We start from the raw sequence: 26,906 nt of genomic DNA on the forward strand, positions 1-26,906 counted from the left end.
ATTCCAATGCCTGATTACCCTCTCTGTAAAGAATTTCTTCCTAACATCTAACCTAAACCTCCCCTGGCAGAGCTTGAGCATAAGCACATTAGAGCATAAGTCCCTTCTCCCTTCTTAAGTGTTGTAAGGGTCAATCTCAGTGCTGAATGCTCCATCAGCACATGAAAAATAGATCTGTATGTGCACCACTGGGAAGTATAAAGAGGACCCTGTTTATTATCATATTTGCCGAAACTCAGTACTAAATGTGTCAGCCTTGTCCCTCCTTCTAAAATGGTGCTTGTGCTACAGTCTGGTCCAAAGGGGGTGATGTTTCCCATTCAGGAATATAAAACCTGACTAGGGATATGCAGCTTGTATTCATTCTTAATCATGGGTTAATCAGGGAAATAAAGATACAAAAAGTAGATGCAAATGGGTAGCTAATACTGAGTTATGTATAACTTACATGATAACCTCAACTTAAGGATGTTACCTAAAAGTAGATTTTTAAATGCACTAAAGGTCACCTCCAAATGCACGATAGCCCTTGGCAGTGGTTCTTGGATGCCCTTTGATGATTTTGGACCAGTTTGGTCTAACTGGTACAGTTCAAATCGTTAACTTGGCCAGCTCTTTGTAGTGCCTGTAGTCCCTCTACAGCTGTGCTGATGAATGGACAAAATAAACACTCCTCCTTTGCATCACAAAGACACGTAACTTCGCTTAACCCATTCACACTCTTCAGTTTGCTGTTGAAGGATTTTAGGGCTGACCTGGCACATTTCTGGTCTGATCTGAGGCAGTCTGGGGAGACCTTACACAGCCCATGGTGTTGACGGAGATTTGTGGGCAGCAAAGACTGTCAGAGGAAGGCAAGGGAACTGCTGCAGTATTACCACCCTCATCCATTTCTACCACATTTGCCTTCATTTCCTTTGACACACCTGAGGACAGTTGATAGCCTGAAGGAATTATAGAATCACAAAATATTCTGAGTTGGAGGGGATCCACAAGGATTATCAAGTCCAACTCTTAAGTGAATGGCCTGTACAGGTATCAAACCAGCAACCCTGGTGTTATTAGACTTGCTTTGTCTTTTCATTTCAAAGTCTGAGTGAAATTGGTCAAATATAGCCATGGTTTTCTTTAGACCTATCTTACAATTCTTAGTGATCCTCTATTTAAGATACCAATATTTCCATATCTTCAACAAATGGAAAAAAATTGTTCACAGTGACTGTGATCAAACATGGGAACATTTGCCCTGAGAAGCTGTGGGATCTACTTCCCTGGCAATAGTCAGGCCTAAGCTGGGGATGACCATGAGCAGTCTTACAGGACTAGAAAGTTGGCCTTGCTCTGAGATGGAACCTGGACCAGACGAGCTCTGGAGGTTGCTTCTATCATAACTTATGTCAGGATAATCAGGATAGCTGGACAGCTTGTTCACCCACCAGCTGCCAGCTGGAGGGGAAGAGGAGCTGTACAAAGTGTGCGCTGCGCAGTGACATCCAGTACACTCTCATTTCAAAAGCACTTGGTCTTTCGTCAGCAAGAACAGGCATTAGATGAACCCATGAACCAGGGCTAATAGCAGGAGGTGAAACATCCGTCAAGTAAGTTGCAAATATTTTTTTGAAGGTACCACAACAATCCATGGCTATTAAAGATAACAAAGGGAAGATAGAGAAGGAGCAGCTGTCTGACTTGTCAAGGAAGATATGATTTGCTCCAGGACAGCAGATATCAATAGTTATTTGGGAGCCTGAAATGCAATGTATTTGTGTTAAATTGGAATCTTCCCCCCTTCATATTACAGTATGTTTCAATAAAAGTCAATTTACCTGATCCTGTGGCAATGTGCTTTTAGGTATGGCTCATAATCTTCACAAGGGCAAACAGAGGTTGTGCGTTTAAGCACGTCATCCTACATTTCCAGTCCTTTAGCCTCAGTACAGCATTATGTTCAAACATACTCAAAGATTTAGATAGATAGAAGTGTGCCTTTGCCATTGCTTGTCTGCAGTGACCTTGTTATCACACCAAAGTGTCTCTCTGGTTTCCAGACCATGCTTGGCATGCTGTGTGTATTTTGCTGGAGTGACCTGGAGTTATCTGTTCCTTCCCATCTCTTACTGTGGGATAGGGGGACACTAACTAATGTCAAGTGGAAATGCTAAACAGAGGGGGAGACAGAATCAAAACACATTTCTATGTTGGTTTGAGTCTAAACACAAAAGTTTCCCACTCTCGGTCTTTACTAGCAGTAGAATAGCAAGGCTGTTCCCAAGTCTTAGCAGCCCAGGGTCCTGCAAAAACCAGCGTTGTTTTCGGGGGAGAAGTGTGACCTCCACAAGGAGTCTGCTCTCCCAGCTTGATAAGACTCATTTCAGATAGGAAACCCCAAACATTCCTAGGCCTCCTGCTCACCACTTGATGGCGGTCAGCCAAAGGGCCCCTGGCCTCACTTGTCACCATTTACTTGCCTTCCTCCTGTGACTATTTTCCACAGGCACCCTCCAGAGATCTCACTAGGACAGCTCTGTGTTGCTACTTGGCAATGTGAGAAGTCATTCCAATACAGCCTGACTCTGACAGACACATATTCATCTCATTCCTATAGGAGAAAAGCTCTCTTTAAATAGTGAAAAGAAGCCAAACAGAGTAACTAATTATCGCTTGTATTAATTCTTGCTGCTACTGTCTGTCAGAACAAGGGGTTGAGGGCTCTCTTGGATATCTAGAGCCAGTACTGTCTGACAGATTAGCTTCACCTGCCATCAGCAGGAGTTCGAAAGTGCATGTGGAGAGTGCCTGCTCCCAGACAGAGTAAACAAGCACTGGCTGAAGGCAGAGGCACAGCTGCAACTGTGCACAGCCCTTGAAGGCCTCTCTGCATTCCCACACCTGGCAGAGCTCCCCTTGCTTCCAATTTAAAGTTGAAGAGTTTCTCTTTCACAGGGTTGTTTTGGGGTTTAATTCACATTTTTTTCTTATCAACATTTTCCATTGTTGCCTCCTACTGAGATTAATGACAATCCAAGACAATGGGTGACTGAAGTTTATCCTGTAACTCCTGTTGCATCTAAGATCAAGCATGTATTGCTATTTACTTTCTGACGTTGGGATGGTGCATCAGAGCTCAGCCACATGGTACTTAGTAGGTCAAAGTCTCTGTAGATTCCTTGTGATTAACAGAGCTGTTCAGCTCCCTTATACAGGGTTATGGGTTGGAAAATATATTTCACACTTGGAAAAAAATTGTAAAGATAACATTTCAGCTCACATTCCAGACTGGTTTTGACTTGGAAAAGTAGATATAGACTCTCCAGAAAATAAGAATGGCCATGATGCTTCAAACCACAGCTCTATTTACCCAATATTATATCTTAACTCTATTATATTTAAGGCATCATAATTTTTCAACAGAGAATGATATTTTCTTGTAAAATGACTCAATGTTTACTTTTAATAATCTGTTTTAATAAACAGATATGAGAAAAAATATTTAATGTTGGTTGGGTTGGTTGTTTTACCTGCCCATATTTAAAACAGAAATTAAAATATAAGCAAACTGACAGATACATAAAATCTGATAGTCACCTTTAATTTTCCCACACCCAACTATGAAATGACCTATTAATACTGGACATAAAAAAAGAGATGTAGTGCTGTCAAACACCATACAAATACTAATTAAAATAAAAGCCTCAGTGCCATAGCCAGCTGCCAATACCACTATGCAAAAATGCACAGAAAACCAAGTTGTACTGATCCTGTTGCCCATATGATTTGTTTTTTCACTGCATGTATACTAGAATCTCAGTCAATTAATCAACTGACAATCCCAGGAACCAAGGAGAGTTAGAAAAGCCTATATGCAGTTTTTGAAAGTGTCCAAAGGTACTTTCTATCCACATGGCTCAAACTGACCTTAATGTGTGCTCCACCACTTAAATATCACAAGATGTTTTGAAAATTTAACAACTATGAAATTCAAGTGCTGAGTACTTTCCACTAGTTATGAAATTGAAGGAATCAGCCTAATTTTTATTGTTTTATGAAGAATCTTCTATAAAAAATTAGTGCACTATTAGTGCAGTAAATTACACAATAAAATGCCTATTTGTCACAAAATATGAAATTATGTGAACCTGTATGAGAACAAAGGTGTAACACGATGAAAACCTCTCTTGATGGGGAATTCAGTTTGTTCTTTAGAATGCGGACCTGCAAAAGCTTCACTGGGGAGCAAGGAGTCTAAGAAATGCAAAACAGAACTGACAGACACAATTTGGAGATAATTAGCAGATTGACTTTCCATGATCAGCTAATTTTATTACCAGTTAAATTGTTTGCTTCTCATTGTATTTCACTGCCCATGCATCTCTAATAACAAATAGCCTTAATAATTACAAGCAATACCTGCTGTGATATGAATAGGATGATATGAACAACAAAATTACTATAATCAATCATCAGCAGTATGTTTAAATTTGCAGAAATAAGAGGAAATTCCAAGGAACCACTGCGGCAGCAATCTCCCTGATCTGATCACAAAATGTTACACATGAGCTGAGAAATGTAACAGCACTTGCTTATGTGAACTGAGCACGGCTGAAATGCATTCCACCACCTTAACCAGATGGCAATTTTGATATCTATGTAGCAATAAGAAGAGATTGCTGGAAAGATTCAAGTATGTGTGGGGATGGCAGGTTTGTGCATAAAATATAGAGACAGACAGATTATCTGAAAACTTGCTGAGGTCTTTCCTTGACAAGCAAATGCTGAACAAATACAGCTGTTCCATGTCCCTGACCTTAAACAAAAAGTGGTCATAGTGTTGTTTCTCTTGGTTTCAGCCAGCATGTCTGAGTGTTCTCAGGAACACTTCTGAGAAAACAGGGATAGAGATATCACCATGCTAACAATTCAGCCTGGGCTGAAGTTTGCGTACCCTTGCTCCGCTGAGCTGCCAGCAGGAAAGCAGGATGGTGAAATGACTAGAAGCTACTGCTTTCTGCTTTTATTTGGAAGAAAAGGCTGTGAGATTTATTGTGCTAACACTGCACTTGAGTGATTCCTGAGCATGATGGCAGAAAGCAAAGCACACCTAAGAAACCACAGTAAAACTAAGCTTGGCCAAAAGATCAAGAGAGAAAGTATCTGAAGTGATTATTTACTGTGTTTGCCCCCACTGTAATAAATGACAGCTGCTGAGTACTGCAATCTGAACAGCCAGCCCACTTGAAGAATTGCAGCTCTCAGCAGCAAGTCTGGGGCAAGCAGGGCACTGGCATCTCTTCACATGGCCCCACTCGAAAGGCCCTCTTTGGATGCAGATCAACAGATGTTTTGTTGCTTTGACCCACTAAACACCAACACAATCACCTGGGTCTATTTTTCAGGGCTAGTGCAGAGACCCCTTCTAGTCAGGCCCCCTCCAAGTACACTCAGCTGTACTGGCCTAGCACTGTACTGAACTCCTGAGGCCAGCTGGGCTCGCAAGGTCAGGCTACCAATTGTACACTGCTTCCATCAATTTCTTAGTCTTTAAGGCAATGGGCTGACCTTGGGAAGGCACTTGCTGGATCCAGAATCATTCAACTAGGCTTTGTTTTCTTGTAGAAGACTGTTGAGAGGTAGGTGTATCAGAATATTTAAAGAGCAGTAGCAAGATTTTGAACTAGATCCATGTTTTTATGGGAAATTAGTGCAAAGAGCAGATCCGGATCCAGTGTGTCCTGTTCAGTAAAATCACAGCAGAGTACCCAAATGGATATTGTTTTTAATGGCTCTGTAGCCAGGGATAAATCCATTTTCTTTGTCAGCTTTTTTCCCTTAGTATTTTCTCTCATTTGTTTCATTTGTAAGCTTTCCAGGGAAGATCTCTGGCCATGTGTTTTACAAAGGCACCTTGAACTCTAGTTGCTATGGGGACACAAAAAAGTTCTTTCCTAATGGCATGTGGAATTTGAAAAATGAGCTATTTGATCATAAGCATCCATTTCTTTCTTCTGGTTTTTGCAGTACCTGAATTCATCTACCTACAACCATAGTGCTTGGAGAGGGAGAGCAAGCAGTGAGCTGGCTGAACTGATGTCTCCAGACATTGGCTAAGACCAACAGGGTTAAGGACAGGATCTGGCCTAGAGGCAGGACAGCACACGCTTCCCACAGACTACTAAGCAAGTAAGCCCCAGCCTGACTAAATGCCTGGTTAAATGCTTCTGGTTTAGCTCTTCATTTGATTGTTCTCATTGGCCTTAGAATCTGAGACCTACATAAGTCATGTAACTGCCCCCCTGGTGCCTCCACTGAAGCCCCACAGAGCCCACTCCAGCAGGTTTCCCAGAGCATATCTAATGGCTCTATAACACATTGCACACAATGCCTGCACCCACTCCCTTTAAAAAAAGTGTCAGTTTTTTGCTTTCCTTGCCCAGGATCTGGCAAACAGCATAGCCCTGTCCATATATTGGTTCCTGGGAGCAGTTAAGCTGCTGTGACTGTGCCCAGATGTGAAACTCCAGCACTCTCTGAGACTCTGCACTGCACCTTGGGTAACAAATTTACCTGGCTGCATTTTCAGTGAAAAAAACTTATATAAATGCCTTAACTCCTTGAAAAATAGAACACTCGTCTCCCCATATGCCTTTATTTCCCACTGAAGAAAAATAAAATAAAAAAATCTCAGACTTCAGCTATATTCTGATCAGGCAATGATGGACAAATTTCTTAAGAGTCAGCATAGTTTTTCTTAATTAAGATTGATTCTTATTACTGGTAAACAGAATATTATTTGTCATTTACAGGTCAATTTATGTCACTAGCAGATTAACCTTTCAATATTCCTTCTGAAACAGCCTGCAACTGAAAGCAACTGTGGAAATTCAGACAAGTAAAAAGCATGAGAAAATAAAAGCAAGCAAGCATTCAACATTTACATGCACATTTCAGTATTTTTGGTACATTGTTTTTCCTTTGCTCTTCCAAAAAAAATGAAAAAAAAGAGAAAAGGAAAAAGCCAACTCTGTGCATTTCAATTTTCCATGTAGCCTGCTGCAGAAAGTATAATTAATTTTGATCTTTCTGTGTGAATTTGCATTTAAATTAATGTGCGTGGGCAAAGGAAGGGAAAGGGAATGAGGCCCACCTCTTATTTCATTAATAACAACCACAGAGCAGAATACAGAGAAACAAGAAAATAGATGCTCTGACAAGCCTGGAGCTTGATGGAACTTTCCCTTAGGGGACTGCCCATTGTCATTGCCAGGGGGTGAGGAGGTGCTGAACAACCGGCCTTTGCTGCCCCCAGGGCACACAGTCACAGCAGTGCTGCTCGGGGTGGCCGTGGGCAGGGTGGTCAGTGCAGCTGGGAGGGTTTGGGGAGTCTTTTGACCAGGGAGGTCCCAGGGAGGGCTGTGTCCTGTCATCCATGCACTAAAACAGCACTGAGTTTGCTTCCGTATTCGCAGACAGTTGTGTTCTGGCTCTGAAATGCCAACTCCAATTAAGAGAGGAATAATTTATGCCAACTGAGTATCTGTATTCTGGTAGTTATCTTTGCCTTTGATTCTTGTGTCTCTACAAGTCTGGAAAAGGTGACAAAGATAATGGTTGAGGTATCTGGGGGAATGTGAGAATTGCAGCAGAATTCTCTTTCTAAATATTAATTCTATCAGTGAAGCCTTCGTAAAAAGGGCAACCCAAACCTGAGAAACTGCATGTTAAGGAACATACATTTGCCAAACTAAATATTCAGGGACTAAAAATATCCCTCCTTCTCTTTCTGCTTGTCCATATTCTAACACAGCATTTTTAAAAATGCGGCTTAATGTTTGGTGGCTTATGAAATCATTTGCTGTCTATCTCAATTCGTAACAGCTTATATATCTTTACTGCTGTGGAGTAGTCAACCCAGACAAGGTTTCTATAGGCAGCAAAGCAGAGCATCTAAACACAAGTATCTGTCCATCCTCATGATCTTAGAAAACACACAGAGTAAGATATAAAGGCCTGTTTAAAAATGTTGTTTCTTTTAAAACCTTTGTTCATGTTCATCCTGTGCCATGTTCTAAGAGAACAAACAGTGCTGGGCCTTGCAGTGTTGCAGATATGCTGTGTTTCAGGACACTGATAACACAGGTCATTGCTTCCTCACTTCAGAAAGCTCTAGTGTGGGTACTGCCACAATCAGCACGACTGCTAAGTACATTTAGGTAGCAGCTCTCCAAAGAGCTGCGAGAGGGATAGAGAGCAGAGAACTGGCGAGGTCACTGTTTCAACTCTGTGTTGTTTGCAAGAGGGATAGAGAGCAGAGAACTGGCGAGGTCACTGTTTCAACTCTGTGTTGTTTGCACACTGCCTGAATGGAGTGCGGTGCCAACACACGTTACAGCAGGATCGGGGCCCTGATGATTTACATTCCAGCATCAGAAAGTAGGTGTTGGCCCAACAATCACAGCTGATATAGCAATGATGGCTCAAAAGTTCATTTGTGCCTCCCCCTCAGATGTACTGGGCAGAGGAGAGTCCTACCCCAGGCTCTAGCTATGTTTCTTTAAAAGTATTTCACAGTCAACTAGCTATTAAAATATGCTAATTAAGTATACTTTTCTTTCAAAATTTGACTATCCAGGGGATGGTGTTCTCTCCAGCCACTAATCTGATCGGGATGTGTTCCCTCACTAACCCCAAAAGCAATGTGGTTTTTGTATCTAATGGCCACACCAATGCCATCAACAATTAATTGAACACATTTGAATTGACATGATTTCTTCCTAAATACAAATTAACTTCTCGTAAAATCACTGGTAAATTCACCGGTAAATTCACCACACTGAAATTTAATCCCCACTAAGAACAGGGCTAAATTGTAATATCTCCAGGAGCAATGAGGAAAAGGCAGCAGAGATCTGCCCTGCTCTGGTAGCAGGTCAGACACTAGCATGTGAGCCAGAGGCTGTCATGTTCCCATGTCCTTCCTGGGAGAAGTTTGTTTCAGCTGGTTTAATTCTCTTATCCCACCACCTTATTTAGGTTGATCAAAAGCTTCTGTGCCTCAGAAGCAGTGCTATGAGGCTTGGGAAGCTGCTCTTCCCATCTCAGATCTATGACAGAGGACAAATAATTTTCCCTCTGCATACTGCAGTTCCCTTGCTGAGAAACAAGGCTATACTATAGTACCTTTCCAGTGAATAGAGGCTCTGGCCATGGATTGATGGACTGAGAGCAACGGTGTGAGGTTCAACAGGGCCAGGTGCCAGGTCCTGCACTTTGGCCACAACTATCCCAGGCAGTGCTACAGGCTAGAGGAGAGGGGCTGGACAGCTGCCTGTCAGAAAAGGACCTGGCAGTGCTGGTTGACAGTGGCTGAACATGAGCCAGCAGTGTGCCCAGGTGGCCAAGAAGGCCAATGACATCCTGGCCTATATCAGAAACACTGCAGCCAGCAGGACCAGGGCAGTGATTGTCCCCCTTAACTCAGCCCTGGTGAGGCCACACCTCTAGTCCTGTGTCCAGTTCTGAGCCCCTCACTGCAAGAGGGACATTGAGGTGCTGAAGTGAAGAGCAAAGAAGCTGGTGAAGGGTCTAGAGGGTAAGTCCTATGGGGAATGGCTGAGGGAGCTGGGGTTGTTTATCCTGGAGAAGAAACGCTCAGGGTGACTCATCACTCTCCACAACTACCCAAAAGGAGGTTGTAGCAAGGTGTGCTAGCCTCTTCTCTCAGGCAATTAGAGACAGGACAAGAGGTCATAGCCTCAAGCTGCACTAGAGGAGGCTCAGGCAGAACATCAGGAGGAATTTCTTCATGGAAATGGTTGTTAAACATTGGAGTGGACTGCTCAGGAAGGTGGTGGAGTCACTATCCCTGGAGGTGTTCAAGAAACACCTGGACATGGCCCTTAGTGCCATAGTCTGGTTGACAAGTCAAAGGTTGGACTTAATGATCTCAGAGGTCTTTTCTAACCTAAATGATTCTGTGATTCTGTGAGAGTGCAAGACCCACCATCCCAAGCTCTTCCAGCAGGAAATGAGCCCAGGTAGGCGGGCTGCACGTCAACCATGAGGCAGCCACATAGAAAGAAACATAACACGCTTAAAGCTGATCAGCAAAGTGCTTTTCCACAGTTATACACAGACCATGAGGGACATGACAATGGCAACACTATTTGGTGAGTATTCATTCTCATAGTTGAGGGATGATGTTTCATCCCAATCTATATGACAAACACTTCATGGCCTTTCAACTCCTCTACTGTTTTCCCTCTGTAAATCTTATAGTCACAGCTCATCTAGACTGTTTGTGCGTTCTGAGCTTGCACTCTAATGGCAGAATATAAAATAATAGTGCCTCCCCATCAGTGTGTATTTAAACCAGAGTAACATACATTGTTACTGTATAACCCACAAATCATTTATTTCAAAGGTGAATAATTTTCAACAGCAAATATATTCAATATCATTGCAATTTGAGGGCAATTTAGAAAGAGGCAGAACACCACTCTACTACATTATTTTTATTCAGAATCATTTGTTCAGCTTCTTGTCTTTGATGCATTGCTTTCATTAACTTGAAACTCACAAATACCAAGTTTTGTTGAAAAGCTTTCTTATTTTGGTTGTTCTGAGTGTTTCTTTCCCTTTATGTCCAAATAGAAAGATAAATAAATAAACAGGCTACAAATGTGAGAGAGAGCTCACATGCAAACAAATGCAAAACAAATCACCATCACAGGTTGACATCCTTCACATTCAGGCCTGAACAGCCTCCCTTGCTCTTGTCCTGCTCACCTAACCCTGACCCCAGAACTGCAGCTACTTGTTATGTCACATCTCTTGGTCCTGAGGAAGCCAGGGACTGTAGAAGCACAGCCAGGGAAGGCATGAGGCAGAGAAGACCTGGGGGGAAGTCTGAACTTAGAAGCTGAAGCTGCTGCCTCTTACCTAACCTGTCTAGAATTGACACCATGAGCCTTGTAATTTTTTTTCTCAAGTTCTCCCAGGGTTTTTCAAGAAGGAAGTAGGTTCCTCTCATTTTGGTAAGGGAGATTTACTTCCTTTTCTGTTATCCAATGCCTGTTGACTGTCTTTCACAAGAAGTCCTGGGACATTTCATGTAGACCCATTCCATGCATCTCCTCCTAAGAGAAGCTGTTGGACCTTTCAGTAAAGCCATCTGCCCGACTCAGGTGCTCAAAAGCACAGGGACTCCTGTGAAAAACCTGATGTAGATGCAGAGCACGTTTAAAGCCTAAATTGATCTTGACCCTGCCATAATCAACAGACACCTGTCTTATTAATGGACGTGAGATTCTTTTCACATTAATGAAGGCCCATTGGGGCTTTTAGTATCTTGAGTTCTTTGAATGAACATTAGGCCCACACGAATCTGGTGGTGAACATTAGGTTAACACTGGAACTCAATCTGTTCTTCAGACCAAAAATGTAATACCCAAGTTTCAATTGATGTAGGAGCTGTTTAAAAACCAAAACTACCTTGACATCTTCTAATGACAGTTCACTAGGCTTTAATTCCTCATTTAATTCCTGAGTCTGGATATTCTCTAGGGCCTGGATTACTTCTATAGGGTCTTCTACTGTAGTTTTCTCAGTTGAGCCACAGGCACTAATAAGACACATTGTAAATAATAATAGTCAATTCTGGTAAACAAACTTTGTTGTTTTTCATCTAGATCTGTCAATTAATCCTAAGGCAAGAAAAGCAAAGAATCTAGCTATGAAATTTCCTTTTCTTAATGAGGCATTTAAATAGCATCTCACATTTGTTCTCCAGTTGTTTACATAGGATGTCATTTGTGATGCATTGTTAGAGCCCTGTAAATCTCAGCTGGGGACAATATCCCAGAGAGCAGAAAGGGACAGTTCTGCTTCAAGCTACATCTCAATAGATTAGCTGCCTTTTCTTTTATTATGTTAGTCATCTGAAATGATATCTGTAATCCTGTTAATGAAATGCAATAACATCGGATGCAGAAGCTGCCAAAAAAAAAGAGAAATAATGTGCATTTCCAATTAAGTTTTTTAGTTGATCTTCACTTTTTCCATTGCTGTTTTAAATGTTGGTCTTTTTCTGAAGGTCATCTTATGAGCATTTAATGGATAGCCTGGCTTTTGTGTTTTAGACACCTTACTTCCTCTGGTTCAATAGGTCATTAAACATATATTTAGGTCATTCTTTGTCCCAAATGTTTCTGACAGGATCACAGGCAAAACAGGCAAAACAGATAATAGATCCCAAGATGGATAAAAGGAAGGTTAATTATTCTAATGTTATAGATGAGAAAATTAAGCTCGAAAGGGAGAAAGTATCTAACACACAACTCACCCCAGTCAATAGCATGACTCCCATTGGTCAAGTCTTAAAGACCTAAGTCTTAAACATCACATTCATTTCAGTGTGAATCAGGAGACTTCAAAAGTCCCAGGTAGCCTTTTGGCTTTTACTGTTATCTTTAGACGACCAGAATGCTTTAAAAATCTGACTCTAAAAGTCTTCCTTAAGGTCCTATGTGCCCTGCTTCTAAACCAGCTGGGTAAGCCAAACCTCAACCATACTTTTCTAATTCAATACATAATGAAAATATTCTTTGTAACCATGTGTAAATTTCAAAGAGCAAAACTTCAGGGATATCTGATCAGATGCTTTTCAGGCTACTTTAATATCTCTTCCTCCACAACTTACAATGAGATTCAAGTGCTCAGCAGAGAAGTAAACTGCAGGTGCCTAGTCTGGTGCTTGCTCTCACTATTATTATCTTAGCACCCCAGCTAGAAATGTCCAAATGAAAATTCTGGGCCTTAGCAGAGTCAACAAGAGATGCATGGCTTGAATTGGCGGGTTTTGACCACAGCTCAGGATGCAAAATACTGTCTGTGAAGTGCACAGAACCTTCTGGAGGGCATATCCATGCATTGTCTTTCCCTTTTGAAAAATGGCCAGAATTGTTTTTCTGTAACTCCAAAACATAATGGGGTATGGGGGTGGGGTGGAGTGGATGTGGTGTCTAAGGTAAATTTTCATTCACTTTGAAGATGAAAATCATTAGGCTAATTCAGTTTGGCTTCTCCTTCCTTTTAACAGTGTTAAGTCAATGATGCCATTCTCATTTCCTGACTGGCTGTTAGAAAAGAAGTGAAAGTATTCCCAGCTTTCACAGGAGTGCTTTGGTTATTTTGACAGCTAAGCCATAAATTCAAGTCACACAAATCTGTACCAACAGACAGACTCTTGTATTTCGTATGGAAAGATTTGCACAGATATGTCACAAATAGGCTGAGAGGAGGTCATCCTCCTGATCCTTCTTCCTGCACAGATCAGAAATGAAGGCTACCAGACAGACTGGCCCTGTGGCTAAAGCACCATGCCAAAGCAAGAATTTAGTGTCTGTTCTGACAGGCACGTGCTGCAGAGGCAGGAAGCAATTTACTCACGAATTAGATCTCTGACTGTGAGCTGGGTAGGAAGATGGTAGCAACTGGTTTGGGTTTTGTGGAAGGATCTGTTGCTTACTTTGTGCTTTGTGAAGCAAAAAGTAAAGAATTTAAGTATGTACAAGCCTCACTGTGGCAGTAACAAGAAATTCAACGAGTTTCTAATAAACTGAGTTGTGTTGACAGGCATAGAGAGGTAAAAAGATCTTAAAATTCCATCATTCATCATTCACCACTGAAATTCATCATAAACTGATGTTATACTGATGTCTGCTGTGTGACTAAGACAAAAGAAAAATAACTTATAAATACAAGATGAAACAAATACCATGTTTCCTCCTAATCTAGTAATTTCCATTTACAAAGCCAACACAGATGAATGAGCAATTTACCCTGATGAAATCACTGTGGTTCTTAGTGCCCATTTATAATAACTGCCCATCCCCAGTGATTCGCCTTCATTGTAATTTCCAATTGAGTTGTTATGAATGCAGAGAGGGGAGAATTTAATAAAAACAATAGTTAGATGTGACTGCCAGCCCAACATGCTCTGTGAATCTGCACTGGGGATGTAATGCTGGGCCTATGAGCTCTGCAGTCAGACGCCTGCACAGCAGGATATTGTCTATCCCTTCAAAAACTCATTCGTATATGGATTCTGGGCTAGTGTGAACTGCTTAGGACACAATTAGGGAGGAAGGAGTTTGAGATCTGATAAAAGCCATAGACTTAGTAGCTGCCTTTCTGTCCAGCTCAAGGCAATTCATGGTGGGATCAGATTGTGGCCTTTTTCAAAAATTTTGGCTTTTTCTAAGCCTGATCTCCTAATATAGGGCAAAAGAAAGATCCCTCTGAAAGGCTCTATGCCCTAGATATAACTTATTTGGATCTCTTTGATTTGTGAGACACATGGTTGATTGACAGGCCAAGACTGTGAAGTCAACTTTGTAGAGCCATAAATAGCATAATTCAGCTTCTCTGAGTCCCAGCAGATGTATTCACCAGGCACATGAGTCTCTCTAGGCATCAAAATTGACAGATTTCATTAACTTTCTGCAACCTGAGAATCCAGCTGTAATAGACAGTGTAGAGAAATCAGAGGAACTGCAGATTCTCAGCAAGACTGTGTTATCAGACAGTCCTGATTATACAGAGCCAGCAGGCAAGCCACTGGCTTAGCAGTCACCGTTCGCCCTGGTACTGCTCTTAATGACTAATCCCCACAGCATCCTTTCTCACCTCTCTGAGCCTTGCAGTTTAACATCACAGCCAGCCTCTAGAAGGGAATTATGTGATGCAGTACAAACAGTCATCCTTTGCAGCAACAGCTCTGCATCCCACTCTTGTGTTTAGGCAAAATACAGAGTTACTCCTTAGTTATGCTACTAGCTCTCAGATGTCATTAAAAGCAGGAAAGTTGCAGATTCAGAGCATGAAAACCCTTAGCAGAATTTCTGAAAAGGAGAAAAGAAAGAGGACCTCCTCCACTAAATAATTTTAGTACCTCATTTGCCTAAAACTCCACTCACAAGGCTTGCCTTGTGATATCTAAGCAATGAGAGATTCTTCTCCTTCCTCTTCCCCATGTCAGCTTGACTCCTGCTGTTCTGTGTTTTGAAGATATGCTTCAGGGTTTTGGGTGAACAAGAACCTGTTGGTTTTAAAATGCTACTCTCCCTCCAGCTGTTGAGCACTGCCTGAGCTGAGCACTGCTGACAGGTTACTGGGGGCAGAAGCAAGCTCAAGGCAGTAACAGGTCATTTTGAAAAGGGAAGGAGGGAGAATGTGCACAGGCCTCCCATGCAGCTGGAGAAGAATTGTATGATGTGGTACTTCTGCTCATGTTTGCCCTCTGATATGGTATCTCCTCACATTAGGCAATAAACATCTTATTCAAGCATTTGGAAGTCACTGATAGTATTTGATGCACTTAGTGAAACGGCATGTTGGAAGGGCCTGCACAGGACTCTCTGATGCTGCTTTTGTGCAGGCAGTCAGATGGGAAATGCTCTGACCAGGATGTCTGCAGTGAAGAAATTTGCAGGGCTGCCTGTTCTCCCACGGCTTCTGGGGAACATGCAGGATGAGAGCAATAGGTAAAACCTGGCAGATGAATCCTAACACACTGCCCTGCAGCCTATAAGGAGGAGGCTAAAAGAGAGACTCGTCCCATCATGAAGGAATTGTGTTTTTTTTTCTTGTCCTCTCTCTAGAGAAAAACAACAGAAAATATCTCATCAGCTTTCTCAGGAACATAGCTCCTAGGATCAGTGTAGAAATACTTATAAGGAGCAGTTGTAAGATGGTGTAGCAGGATTCTAAAATTTCATATTCTCCAGAAATTATGCTGTTTATTCTTGAGTGCCATCTACTGACAATTTCTGTCTTAGTGATTTACTTTTCATTCATATTGCTTATTTTAAATGCTGTGTGCAGCATCTGTTATCTTAGGTGGAAGTGCCTGCAATTTTGGAGCTAAATGGTTAGGAGTTAGTATTTTATTGGGACAGCTGGCAGTTTGAATTGTTCCTTATTCCTTGAGCACCTCATTCCCCTCTGTAGGCTAGGATACTCATTATGTTTTCAGTTCTCTCCAACTTTCCTTTTTCCTTCCACTCATCACCAGGCTTCCTCCATTCCCTGCCTGCTCCTTCTGTCTAGAAGCCAATTTTAGGTTCCCTATGCTCACTCTTCTGGCTTCAGAACAGTTCTAGTTGTGCTGTCCCCCTTGTGCAAGAGGTTGCCTCCATAAGTTTGTTACAGTACTGCTGAGGTCTTATTTCCCCCTCTCCTTTCCGATTTTCCTCTTCTTTCAAGAGATTTTTCAGCAAGTTCCATGCAGTAACCTTGAAAATATTTAATGATCACTGACTCCGCTATATTACCTGTTCTAAAGGTATTTTATTTTAGTTATGTGATACATGAATTAGCATTATTATTACAGTTTTTCATTTTCTATCTGTAAGATTTCCTCCCACAGCAGTCCAATACATTTTGCAAAGATAAAAATAAATTAAAGGTGAAAAGTTATTGCCAAGGACAAGAGCCCAGGAAGTTTAGCCTACAAGATATTTCTTTCTCCACTGAAAATATAATCTGTATAGATAAAGAAAATGCCAGGTACCTAACTCATTATAAGCAACTGAGAAAATGGGTCAAGAGACTTCCTTCTTATACACTTAGTTTTTGGCTTAGTTCCACCTCTTCCAGCTAGACAAAGGAATGAGGAAAATACTAGAAAAGTCACCTACAGCACAGCACCAATTTGATTGAGGCTTCTTTGACCATGCCTTAGACAATACAGCACAATGGCCAGTGACACCCAGACACTCAGCTGCCACTCAATTTCAGGCAAAAAATATCAAGTTGTAGAAGTGTAGACATTTGTCCACAACATACTTATACTGTGGAACTCCCTCCCAGAGGATTTTGCTCAGGTCAAAACTGCAGATATGTTTCAAAAGGATTAGACAGATTCATGGTGGGCAGGTGTGATGTTTGCTATTAAGTGTGACAGCCTTGCTCTAACATCTGTTACAGAAAGCCCCCGTAGAGCTGATGGCTGGAGGGCTGCAACAGGGAAACTACTGTTCTGGGCTGACCCTGGTTGGTGCTGCCAGTCCCTCCCAGGGGCAGCAGCTACGGCAACCAGGGGATGTTTCAAAGCAGCCATCTTCAGCCTGGGCAAAGCCTTTGAATTCCCGTGGAAATGGCAATCTTAAATGGTTATTCTTCACTAAGATCCCTCAATCTACAGCGATAAAACTGGGATTGCCCCCCTGAACTCAATGCTACAGAAAGCACAGGGTGAGGCTTTGCAGGGGTTGTTTCAGTAGAGACAGTTTTGCTGAAGTGAGGGCTGAGAAGTGTTTCAGTATTTGTTCCTGGATTTCTAAATCCATATTCTGCCTTTTGCATAAACACAGATCCAAACTAATATTTGACTGACTTAGACATTACTTAGCAGTAAGATGGCACGTGTCACTTGCATCCCATTTCTTTTATTTTAATGTTTAATAGCCTCCTGTGCTGCAATTCATAATGTAGTCTTTATCCTCCTTTCTTGAATCAGGCAGCAAAACCTGCTCTGTGACATTGCTGTGAAATTGCTGCACAGGGGTTTCTCTCATTGAAGGGCTGACAAGACACCAGCTGAGGAGAAAGCTTAATTGCATGGGTGATCAAAGGAGAATGTATGAAGACAGGGAGACTGTAATGGGGTGTGTGTAGGAGTGTGTTTTAACGAGGGATTATAGGGGAACATGTGAGTCTGGCACACACAAAATGACAGAAATGAATGCATGAGCTAGTACAAAATAGCATGGTAACCAAAGGCATTCACAGATCAGCTTCAGTCCCTTCTCAGCTCTTGCCTAAAAGAACTATATGCTATTAGCTGTCATCCTCCAGACTATGCAAAGAGAAAAAAGTGAAGATTTGGTCTTTGCAATTGGGAAAGGAGGAAGGGATGGGGAGGGGAAGGGAGGGGGGGAAACCTCATGAGACAACAACATCCGTAAGTCATGAACTGGAAAAGAGAGATCAAAGCAATGAGCTGAAATAAGAAGAAAGGACACAGGACACTGCTGTGGTGTACTCCTGGGAATGGGAGGAATTGACATAAAAAACTGAGGCCTGAAAAAGCACTGAAGGCACATGCCAGCCTTTCCATGTGCTGTAAAATGCTGTACTGTCAGAGGTTTGGTTCATAGTGTGTACTGTGCTTTGTTGTATGCTGTCTTCCTTGACAGTAGCTCCACTAACATCACTGGGGGTACTTGAGAAGTTAGATACCTCCTAATATCAAAATAGGCACCATTAAAATGGCTTATACACAGACTTGCACCATTTTAGCCCAAATCCATTAAAAATCTCATTGCAGTTGTATTGGCATAAACCTCTATGCCAGTGTTCTTCAACCGATTTAAACTGCATCAATATAAATCCAGTTGCAGTTGATTTAAGAGATTCTAGGCAGAAATGCACTGCATTTCACAAACTGATGGGAGGACATACCCTTATTGAAATATTAAAACACATGCACTCCATCTTTTTGTACTCAGCAGTGCGGTTTTTAAACTTTTGCCATTTTGTGTTTTATAAGTCCTTACAGGCAGTGAAAATTAAGTAATTTTAAAACAGTCAGGTCAACAGCATTTTGCTTCTTCGATTGAATCTGTGTGCAACCACAGAAGCCTCGAGCTTTAGTGTTTTATAAAATTCTAAGGACAGAGTAGAAGCACAATTCTTCTTCTACTTATGCTACTCTGAATTCAAGAGCTTAGTGACTGACAACTTTTTTTTCTTTGCAAAAGGCATCTGGCCGTTAGTTAAATAAACACTTTTTTGTAAAAATAATGAAAGCTCAGCATCTAAGATGCCACCCATTAGATCAGGATGCTCAGGGCCCCATCCAACCTGGCCTTGAACACTTCCAGGGATGGGACATCCTCACAGTAGATAATTTCTTCCATATCTCTAACTGAAATACCTACTCTTTAAGTTTGAAATTTTTTCCCTATATCCTATCACTATCTGCCCAAGTAAAAAGTCAGTCTTCCTCTTCTTTGTAAGCCCCCTTTAGGTACTGGAAGGCTGCAGTGAGGTCTCCCAGAGCCTTCTCTTCTCCAGGCTGAACAAGCCCAGCTCTCTCAGCCTGTCTTCACAGCAGAGGTGCTCCAGCCCTCAGATAATTTCCTGCTCCAACAGGTCCACGTCTTTCTTGTACTCCAGGGGGGGACTCATGAGGGTAGACTAGAGGTGCAGAATCACCTCCTTCAACCTGTTGGCCACTCCTCTTTTGATGCAGCCCAGGATATGATTGGCCTTCTGGGCTGCGAACCCACATTGCCATCTCATTTTCAATTTTTCATTCACGAGAATCCCCAAGTTCTTCTCCACAGGGCTGCTCTCAGTGACTTCTTCTCCCAACCTGTACTCATTTCTGGGATTGCCCTGACCCAGAAGCAGCATCTTGCACTTGGACTTGTTGAACCTCACGAGATTCTTGTGGGCCCACCTATGAAGTTTGTCCAAGTAGTTTTTTGGTCTACATGGTCTATTTATGGCCAGCTTGGAGCAGTCTAATGTTAAAGAAGTTTATCTAACATAACACTGGAAGAACAAACACAGTTATGGCCTTGGATTGGCACTATGTAATGTTAAAAGGAAGACAGAAAACTACTGCCTCTCACGTGCCGGCAGTGACAAATTATGCAGTTCTCTCCTTCCACTCTCACATTTGCGATAGTTGCAGTAGAACCTTAGTTCAAACACTGTTCTTATTTAGTACTGGAGCTGTCAAGCCAGCCTCAGCTTTTGTGTGAGATTTCATGAAAAATAAATTTGACAATTTCTCCAAGCTGAAAGGCCTCTAACCATGCCTCCAGCCTGTTAGCCATAGTACTTACATGCTTTGTGAAATTTGTGTTTCACGTCAAGAACGGTAGATGCTGGAGGTACCTGAAAAAGAAAGCAAAATGCATGCAGATTAATTTTCTTGTCTTCTGCACTCTGGGATCCCTTCTCCATTCCTCTAATGAAGAGATGATTCAATTTGTCTGCAAGTTCTTTTGGCAAAATTGAAAGAAATCAGGAAATTTATTCTCACAGGTTGATATGTTATTAAGGATTGTCCACATTTGACTTACACATTACCTGGACCACCTCTGCTTGATCAATGGAAGGTTAAAATCACAAGGGTCGAGGGAAAGCCTCTGGTCCTACTTGATGCAATAATTGCCCCCAAGATAAAACCAGTGAGAAAACTTGAAGGGTTTATCTTTAAAGTTAAGTTCAAGCATGGTGAGGCCCATCTCCTAGAGACATGAAATGGATTTCCTGAGAAGCCAGTAGCAAGGTGGCAGGTTCTGTCCTTTCTGCCTGAAATGAGTTTGCTGCTGCATGGTGTTATTCATGTGCACTGACGCAATTCAGGTGTCACAGTATTAGATGGCAGTCTGGAAGCCTTTTAGGCTCTATTTTATTATGTATATTGATTTCTTAATATTCTTTGTACAAAGTATCTGAGAAACACAACTTAGTGGAGTGAAAGACTTAGATTTACAAGGAAAGGCAGTGGGACACTTCAGGAAGTAGTATGTTAAGCTTGAGATCAAGGTGACATCAAGGTTTCAACAACTTGACCCTGATTTAATGTTGTGTATTGTTCATTTAAGCACAGAGGTTGAGAAGTAAATTGAACTGTGTCAGCTATGGGAATCTGCTTTGGTTCTAGCAAGAGATTTCATCACTGCAGTCACATAGACAGTCACAGAAAACCCTCTCCCCTGAAGACTTTAGGCACCTGTGTGGCATAGATTAATACCAGTATGAAGTGGTGTTGACTTATAGCAAAACCTTGAGGAGTAGCAGAATTTCTTTGGGTTGAGGTAGAGAAACAGTCACAGCACCATTTTCCCTGTCTGGGCACTCAGCACCTGGCTCACCCCATCCCCAGCTTCCCTCAGTTTAACCAGAATGCAGCAGTTGCCTGGCGTAGCCTTCTTGGCAGTTACACAGGAACCCAACAGTCCTGCTCTGCAGAAGTTTATCTGTCTCTGCCCACCTAAAGATTTCTATGGGATATGCAGTTCCTGTTCCATTGTATTAGTTAGAACTCATACACTTAAGCATTAACTGACTTACTGAGCCTTGCTTTGATCTTGGCACCATCTAGCTTATAGCCCCACTTCTTCGAAATGTGCTTGCTGATATTTATCTGTCTATCTGTTTTACTTGCTAGTGATTTGTGACAATAATCATGCAAAATAATAGAGAAGAACATAAGAAATTCTGCCAGTAGAGATCATTCAGCACCTTAGCATAGGTTGTTTTGTGGAAGAGACTGAGTTTGTAGAAATACTGATGTAAGAAAATAAAATTGCTGACTCTGAAGTAAAAATCACTACAGAAAGAAAAGTTCACTCTTATATATTTTGACACCCCACACAGATATACAGTATATGTGCCATTAGTACTTATGAGTAAGGCAACTTGTTTCCAGTAATAATATGAACAGACAGGGAGCTCAATACAGATTTGAATTATCTAAAGCTGTAAAATGACACCTGTGCTAAAAGGTTGTAAAGTACGGATTTTTTCTAGCTTTTCCTTTGGGTTTAGATGAGAACACTTTCTTTTCGATGGTTACAGAGGGTTTTACTGGGCATTGGAAAAGTCCTTATTTGCAGAAACTGCTGTAAGTGAACCTCTACTTAAACCTTGACTTGTCTCTCTGATGTGCCTGCCAAGCAATGCCAACTCCACCCAAATCAAGGGCTGGGCTCCTTGAAATCAAGGACTACCCTTTCCCTGGCCCTGACATTTGTGTTGACCCGAACCGTGTTGAATAGTACTGCGCCAGGAAGGAGACATTGCCCTTGGAGTTCCTGATGCCAGCTCGGTCTCTTTTCTTCCTAGCTAAAGGGAACAACAGAAGAAACTGTCTTACCTTTCTTGGCTCAAAATGGAAAGAAAGAATTTTATCTGTATTCGTTGCACTTAAGCCATTCCCTGCAACATCCATTTGAACAGCACATCTCCCATAGTCTACATGTGCCTTTTCTCGTAATGTGTACAGCCTCTGTGGACTTGAATACTAGAGATGGGGGAGTTATGTTCTCAAAATCTCTAAAAATGTCTGAAATTGCTTTCTCACACCTTGTAATCTCACACCTGTGAGGCTTGGATCCCAGAATCTGTCAGATATGGATACAAGTGCCTTTAGCTGGCAACAGCTACATGGCGCACAAGACTGCAGACCAGAATCTGTCATGTGCCCTAGCACAGGGCAGGTTTGCAGGTATTCAGAGCTGGCATTGCCAGATGAAGGACAGGGATACTCTTTTCCAATGTGAAGGAGGATGAAACAGCTTTCCAAATACAGTATAATCTACATTATTACAGGTCCTGCATCTCTAGAAGAGATCAGCATCTCACCATAACGTGTTCTGGGAAAGAGGAGCCAGGGCCAACCTGTGCTCTGGAGAGATGATTATCTGATTAAGTCAAAGAAAGCTGGAAAAACTGTTAAGCTTAGCACACTTACAGAACAGTGCTTACTTGAAACAGAGGCAGGGTCTCCATCTCCTGCACTCCTGAGTATGTGCTGACTTAGGGCAGAGCTGCTCTCAGTCAGTTCAAAATGTCTAGTCCAGCCCTTCTTAGCAAATCTACCTTTACATCCCTCTCCCTTTTTCATCCTGAGACATTCAGTGCTTTCTCCCCTCCAAATGGTTCCCTATGTCAGCCATGGGTTTCACATCACCTAACTTTAGCTGCTAAAAAAATTTGTCTAAGATAGTGTTTTAGGTCTACCTGTAAAACCATTCACATGCCTTAGGTATTTAAAAGTGACAAAGTGCCTGCCAGTATCTGTGCTTACAATGGTCTGCTGCAGCAGAGGAACCAGTGAGTGTGTCCATAGCATCCCACATCACACACCACCTCCCCTACCTCCAAAGGTGGCGCTTGAACTATGTAGCTGCAGCTGGGAGGACCGTGCTCTGTGTGACACCTGTGAGAGAGGCAGAGCTCATTAGCAGGAGCACTGCTGTGCCTGAGTACATCCAAGCTGCTTTAGGCTAGAGCCAGTTTAAATCTTGCCAGCTGGGGCCCAGAGAATGTGCTTGTTTGGTTGGTCACAGGCTGGCAGCTCCACATGGCACCACACTGAACGGGCTGAGGGTGCCCAGGGAAGGCAAGGAGCACACATCCAGCCAGGAGGGCAGGAACACATTTGTTTTACGAGCCAGCTGGCTTAGAGAAGAACCCTTCCACTTGAGATAAACTACACAGATCATGGGTTGAAAAATAACACAAATACTTTCCTCTTCAGAATGGGCTATGACATAGAAGAATCGCAGTGTCCTTTTCCAGGCAGAATAATGAGGCTACAGGCCACAAAAGAATGAAATACATTTTTTTATGATCTTGATAATTCTGTGTCCTTTTTTAAAGATCTCATAAAACAACCAGTGAAGTTATAGTTTCTAATATTGATCAATGTGAAGATGGATGCTGAGACATCGGCTTACTACTAAGACTTTCCTCTTTGTAGACCATTAATTATCTTTTGTTCTTTTCACTGTACATCAAGACAAGCTAAAGAATTGTAAGGACTGGAAAAGCATCTGCTCTTATTACCCTTTGTGCTAACTGAATAAAACACCTTGGAATATTTCACTCTAATTATTAGTCTTACACTCCTTTCATTCTTTTGAATTATTTGTGAAAGTGTTATAACCTTTCCTTTCCTCTATTTCAGCACTTTTCAAATATGCAAACGGAAAACAGAGTGAAAGACCATCCTTAGCTTATTTAAAGCAAGATGGATTTCACTGTAAAAATACCTCTTACTTGGCACATATCTTCTATAGTCTAATGGTCAAGCCTGCTTTCCCTACTTCTTAACTTGTAGTCTAACAACAGATTTTAAATATAGTTAGTTTCTAGAAAGTTTACTATCATGTATAAGGTTCAAAACTACTTTTTCTTCAAAAGAAAATGTTATGAAGAAATGCAGATTTTACAGCTGTGCGTTGCATTGATTACACTTTTCACTCAGAAAAGGATGATTTAAAAACCTCAAATCCTCTTTTTCCTGTACCTTCATAGCAAAAATACTCTCACTTTCCCATTTGAGGCAACTTTTGATTTTATAGGAATTCAAGAATGAAAGGACCTTCTGGGTCATCCTACCAGTTCTATTCTTCCTTTATGCACCAATGCACAAAGCATGACATTTCTTTTTAAGATTTAAAATACCAAATTAGTATCTTGGGCTATGACCTAAGGAAGAGCACTAAGTAGAAGATATTAAGGGAACTTAATACTGCCTTTTGTGAGTGCAAGCTAGTCAGATAGTTATCCACTTTCCTACCTCTTTCACATTTTTAAGTCAAGGAATTATGCCAAATCTGGTGATCTGCTTGTAATTGTATCACACAGTTCTTGCACCAAAGAATTATTGTAGGGGTTAGAGGTCAGCAGAATATCAATAAGAATTTGAATAATAGAATTTCAGCAAATAAGTGATTTTTCATTCAAGGTTTCCTTTTGAATATTTTTTCCTCCTTGTGATATATCAGTATTACTGCACTGCTGAGTCACCTACTTTGTAACAGGCAATCATTTTCCATAATGGCAGAAATTCAGAAATTCTGCCACTACTGCTGCTCATTAACCACAGCACCATCTTCAGCCAGGGTAGATTTGTCTAAAAGGGTGACATCAGCTTATTGCAGCTGAGGATATGGCTGCAAAACAGATAACCAGCCAATGGGAAAGCCAGGTACTTTCTAAATTCAGCACTCAACAAATACTTCCTGCTTTTGCACCCTGTCCTTGTCTTGAGACCATGATGTACCACTAGAAATCAGCAGCATTTCACAGAAAGTTCATCAGGAAAACACCTATTCTAATTGATCTCCATGTTTTGTGAACTTGACTTCTAGATCAGATTATTTTTTCTTGTCAATTTTCAAAGACTATTAAAAATTGGGTATTGTTTTACTGTAACCTTCCTCGGTATGTCCCACACTGCTCTGTTGTTATCTTGGTAAACCAGTGTGCCAGTCACGTCCAAAGAGATATAAATAAATGAGCTCATCATGGAAATGACATAGAAGTACCTACATATAGACAAGTGTTGTCAGCAACCACACAAAGGCTTTATATAGAATTCAGTATTTTACTTGGTAGACTGCAGTGAAATGCCTACCAAACAGCTGGCTCTGATCTCAAGCCAGTCTTTGCAGAAAACAGGGATATGCAGAACTACGGTTTTAGCTGCCGTAATTTCCAGTACACATACGTAAGTAGAGAGCTGTATCACTTAGCAATCTTCTAGATTATTATCTGGTCACATGAACTTTGGCATATGAGATAATCCAACTGACTAATATTTCCAGTGATTATGGGCCAAATTATCTAAGAATACACATAGTCACATGCTTGTGGGGTGCTGTCATGTCAATTTACACTAGCCAAGTTTGTCTCTAAAGATGATTAATTGCTTTTGTACTGCTAGCTGGGTACTTACATTAAAAAAAACCACCTCTTTCTTTGCAAGAAACTTCCTGAAAAAGTGTCAGACACCAGAAAGAGCTTTCTGTCTCCCTGCTAAAGATGAAAGTGTAAGTAAAGAGAATGTAATCCATTAGCTGACAGAAGGTGTGCGGGTCATCCCTCCGTTTACAGAATTCACCATGGTTGCCTATTTCTGAGCAAGTCTGACATTGGTTCTACCCCATATGCCTTTTGACCTTTTGTTAAGGGGAGCTGAGTAACGTTACTGTATTCACCTCGACAGATTAACAGCAGAAACCAGTCAGGAAGCCTCTGTCACAACACTTTTCTACAAGGGAAATGGAATTGTTCTGGCAAAACTCTGGATGTGTAAATTTGTGTTGACTTCAAATTTTTAAAATGGAATAGGAATTAAAAAAAAAACAAAACCACTGCTTCAGAAACATGCTGAAAATTCATTTTATTGTGTTATTTTCATTACTTTTTATTTCTCATCTGTATGGAACTTTCATTACTTTTGCATTATTTTCTGACACATCTATCATGATAGTGTAAAATAATATAACACATGGCTCTCATGTCATTGAAAATAACCCAATAGGAAATAATATGCAAATAAATGCACTATTAAGTTGGAAAATAAATTGCACTTGAAATGTTTATTGTGTCATAACAGATTGAAATGCTTCAAAATTTATTTGTAATGCAATCTTTCCCAAATTCTACCTCATAAAAATTCAAGACTCATTTTTTTCACTGTCATTTTCAGAGAAAACAACATTTGGGATGGGCATTTAAAAAATAATAATTTGACCAAAAAAAAGTAATATAAAATATAAATAATAAAACAAAATTTAAAATAAATATTATATTAGTTTATTGTAAATAACTTATTTTATTTTATAAAATGAAATAAACTATAAATAATTAAAATAATAAAGAGTAATTTTGACCCATACTTCTCAGGAATAAAAAGTGAGGCTTATAGAGAGGTTTAGATTTTTGTTTGGATTTTGATTGCCAGTTCTAGCACAAATTAAGTATATGGCTTAGCTGTAGAACCTCTTTGAATTTGTCTTCCTTTTTCCATCAGATGGCTGTAGATATTTGTGTTTGGTTTTTTATATCTACACAGACTGCTAACACTTAAAATCAAGAAGTGCACCCAAGAAACTCAACCAGTGCTTACCATAGGTTGGCGAAAATCTATTTGGGAAACTGCATGGGAAAAAAAAAAAAAAGCAAAAACAAACCCTAAGATCAACTAGTTAAAAAGAAAATTCACAGAAGAACATGCATTGGCAAACAAGGAGTTCTAGTAGTGGCAGAGCTAATAAAGCCTTACTTTCCACTAATAAAGGATCTCAAAGGTTTATCTAGCTGCCCCATATCTCTTCCCTGTCTCCTAAGACATTTCCGCTGGGGAAGAATCT

The 26,906-nt window shown here is 41.1% G+C and overlaps 1 protein-coding gene across 13 annotated transcripts in view; it reads right to left on the minus strand.

Annotated features, from left to right (window-relative positions):
* Nucleotides 1-26,906, minus strand: part of TECRL (trans-2,3-enoyl-CoA reductase-like) — a 73,424-nt gene that overhangs the window by 39,152 nt on the left and 7,366 nt on the right. For 12 of the 13 annotated variants that reach the window (XM_017829287.1, XM_017829279.1, XM_017829290.1 and 9 more), the window contains exon 2: nucleotides 19,854-19,905. In XM_017829287.1, the coding sequence (XP_017684776.1) occupies nucleotides 19,854-19,905 (52 nt within the window). Of the gene's footprint in view, nucleotides 1-9,174; nucleotides 9,249-19,853; nucleotides 19,906-26,906 lie in introns of those variants that run through there. The other variant, XM_017829288.1, reaches the window with a different exon arrangement.

Source organism: Lepidothrix coronata, unplaced genomic scaffold (assembly GCF_001604755.1).
Source record: "Lepidothrix coronata isolate B3197 unplaced genomic scaffold, Lepidothrix_coronata-1.0 Scaffold162, whole genome shotgun sequence".
Taxonomy (NCBI): Eukaryota; Metazoa; Chordata; class Aves; order Passeriformes; family Pipridae; genus Lepidothrix; species Lepidothrix coronata.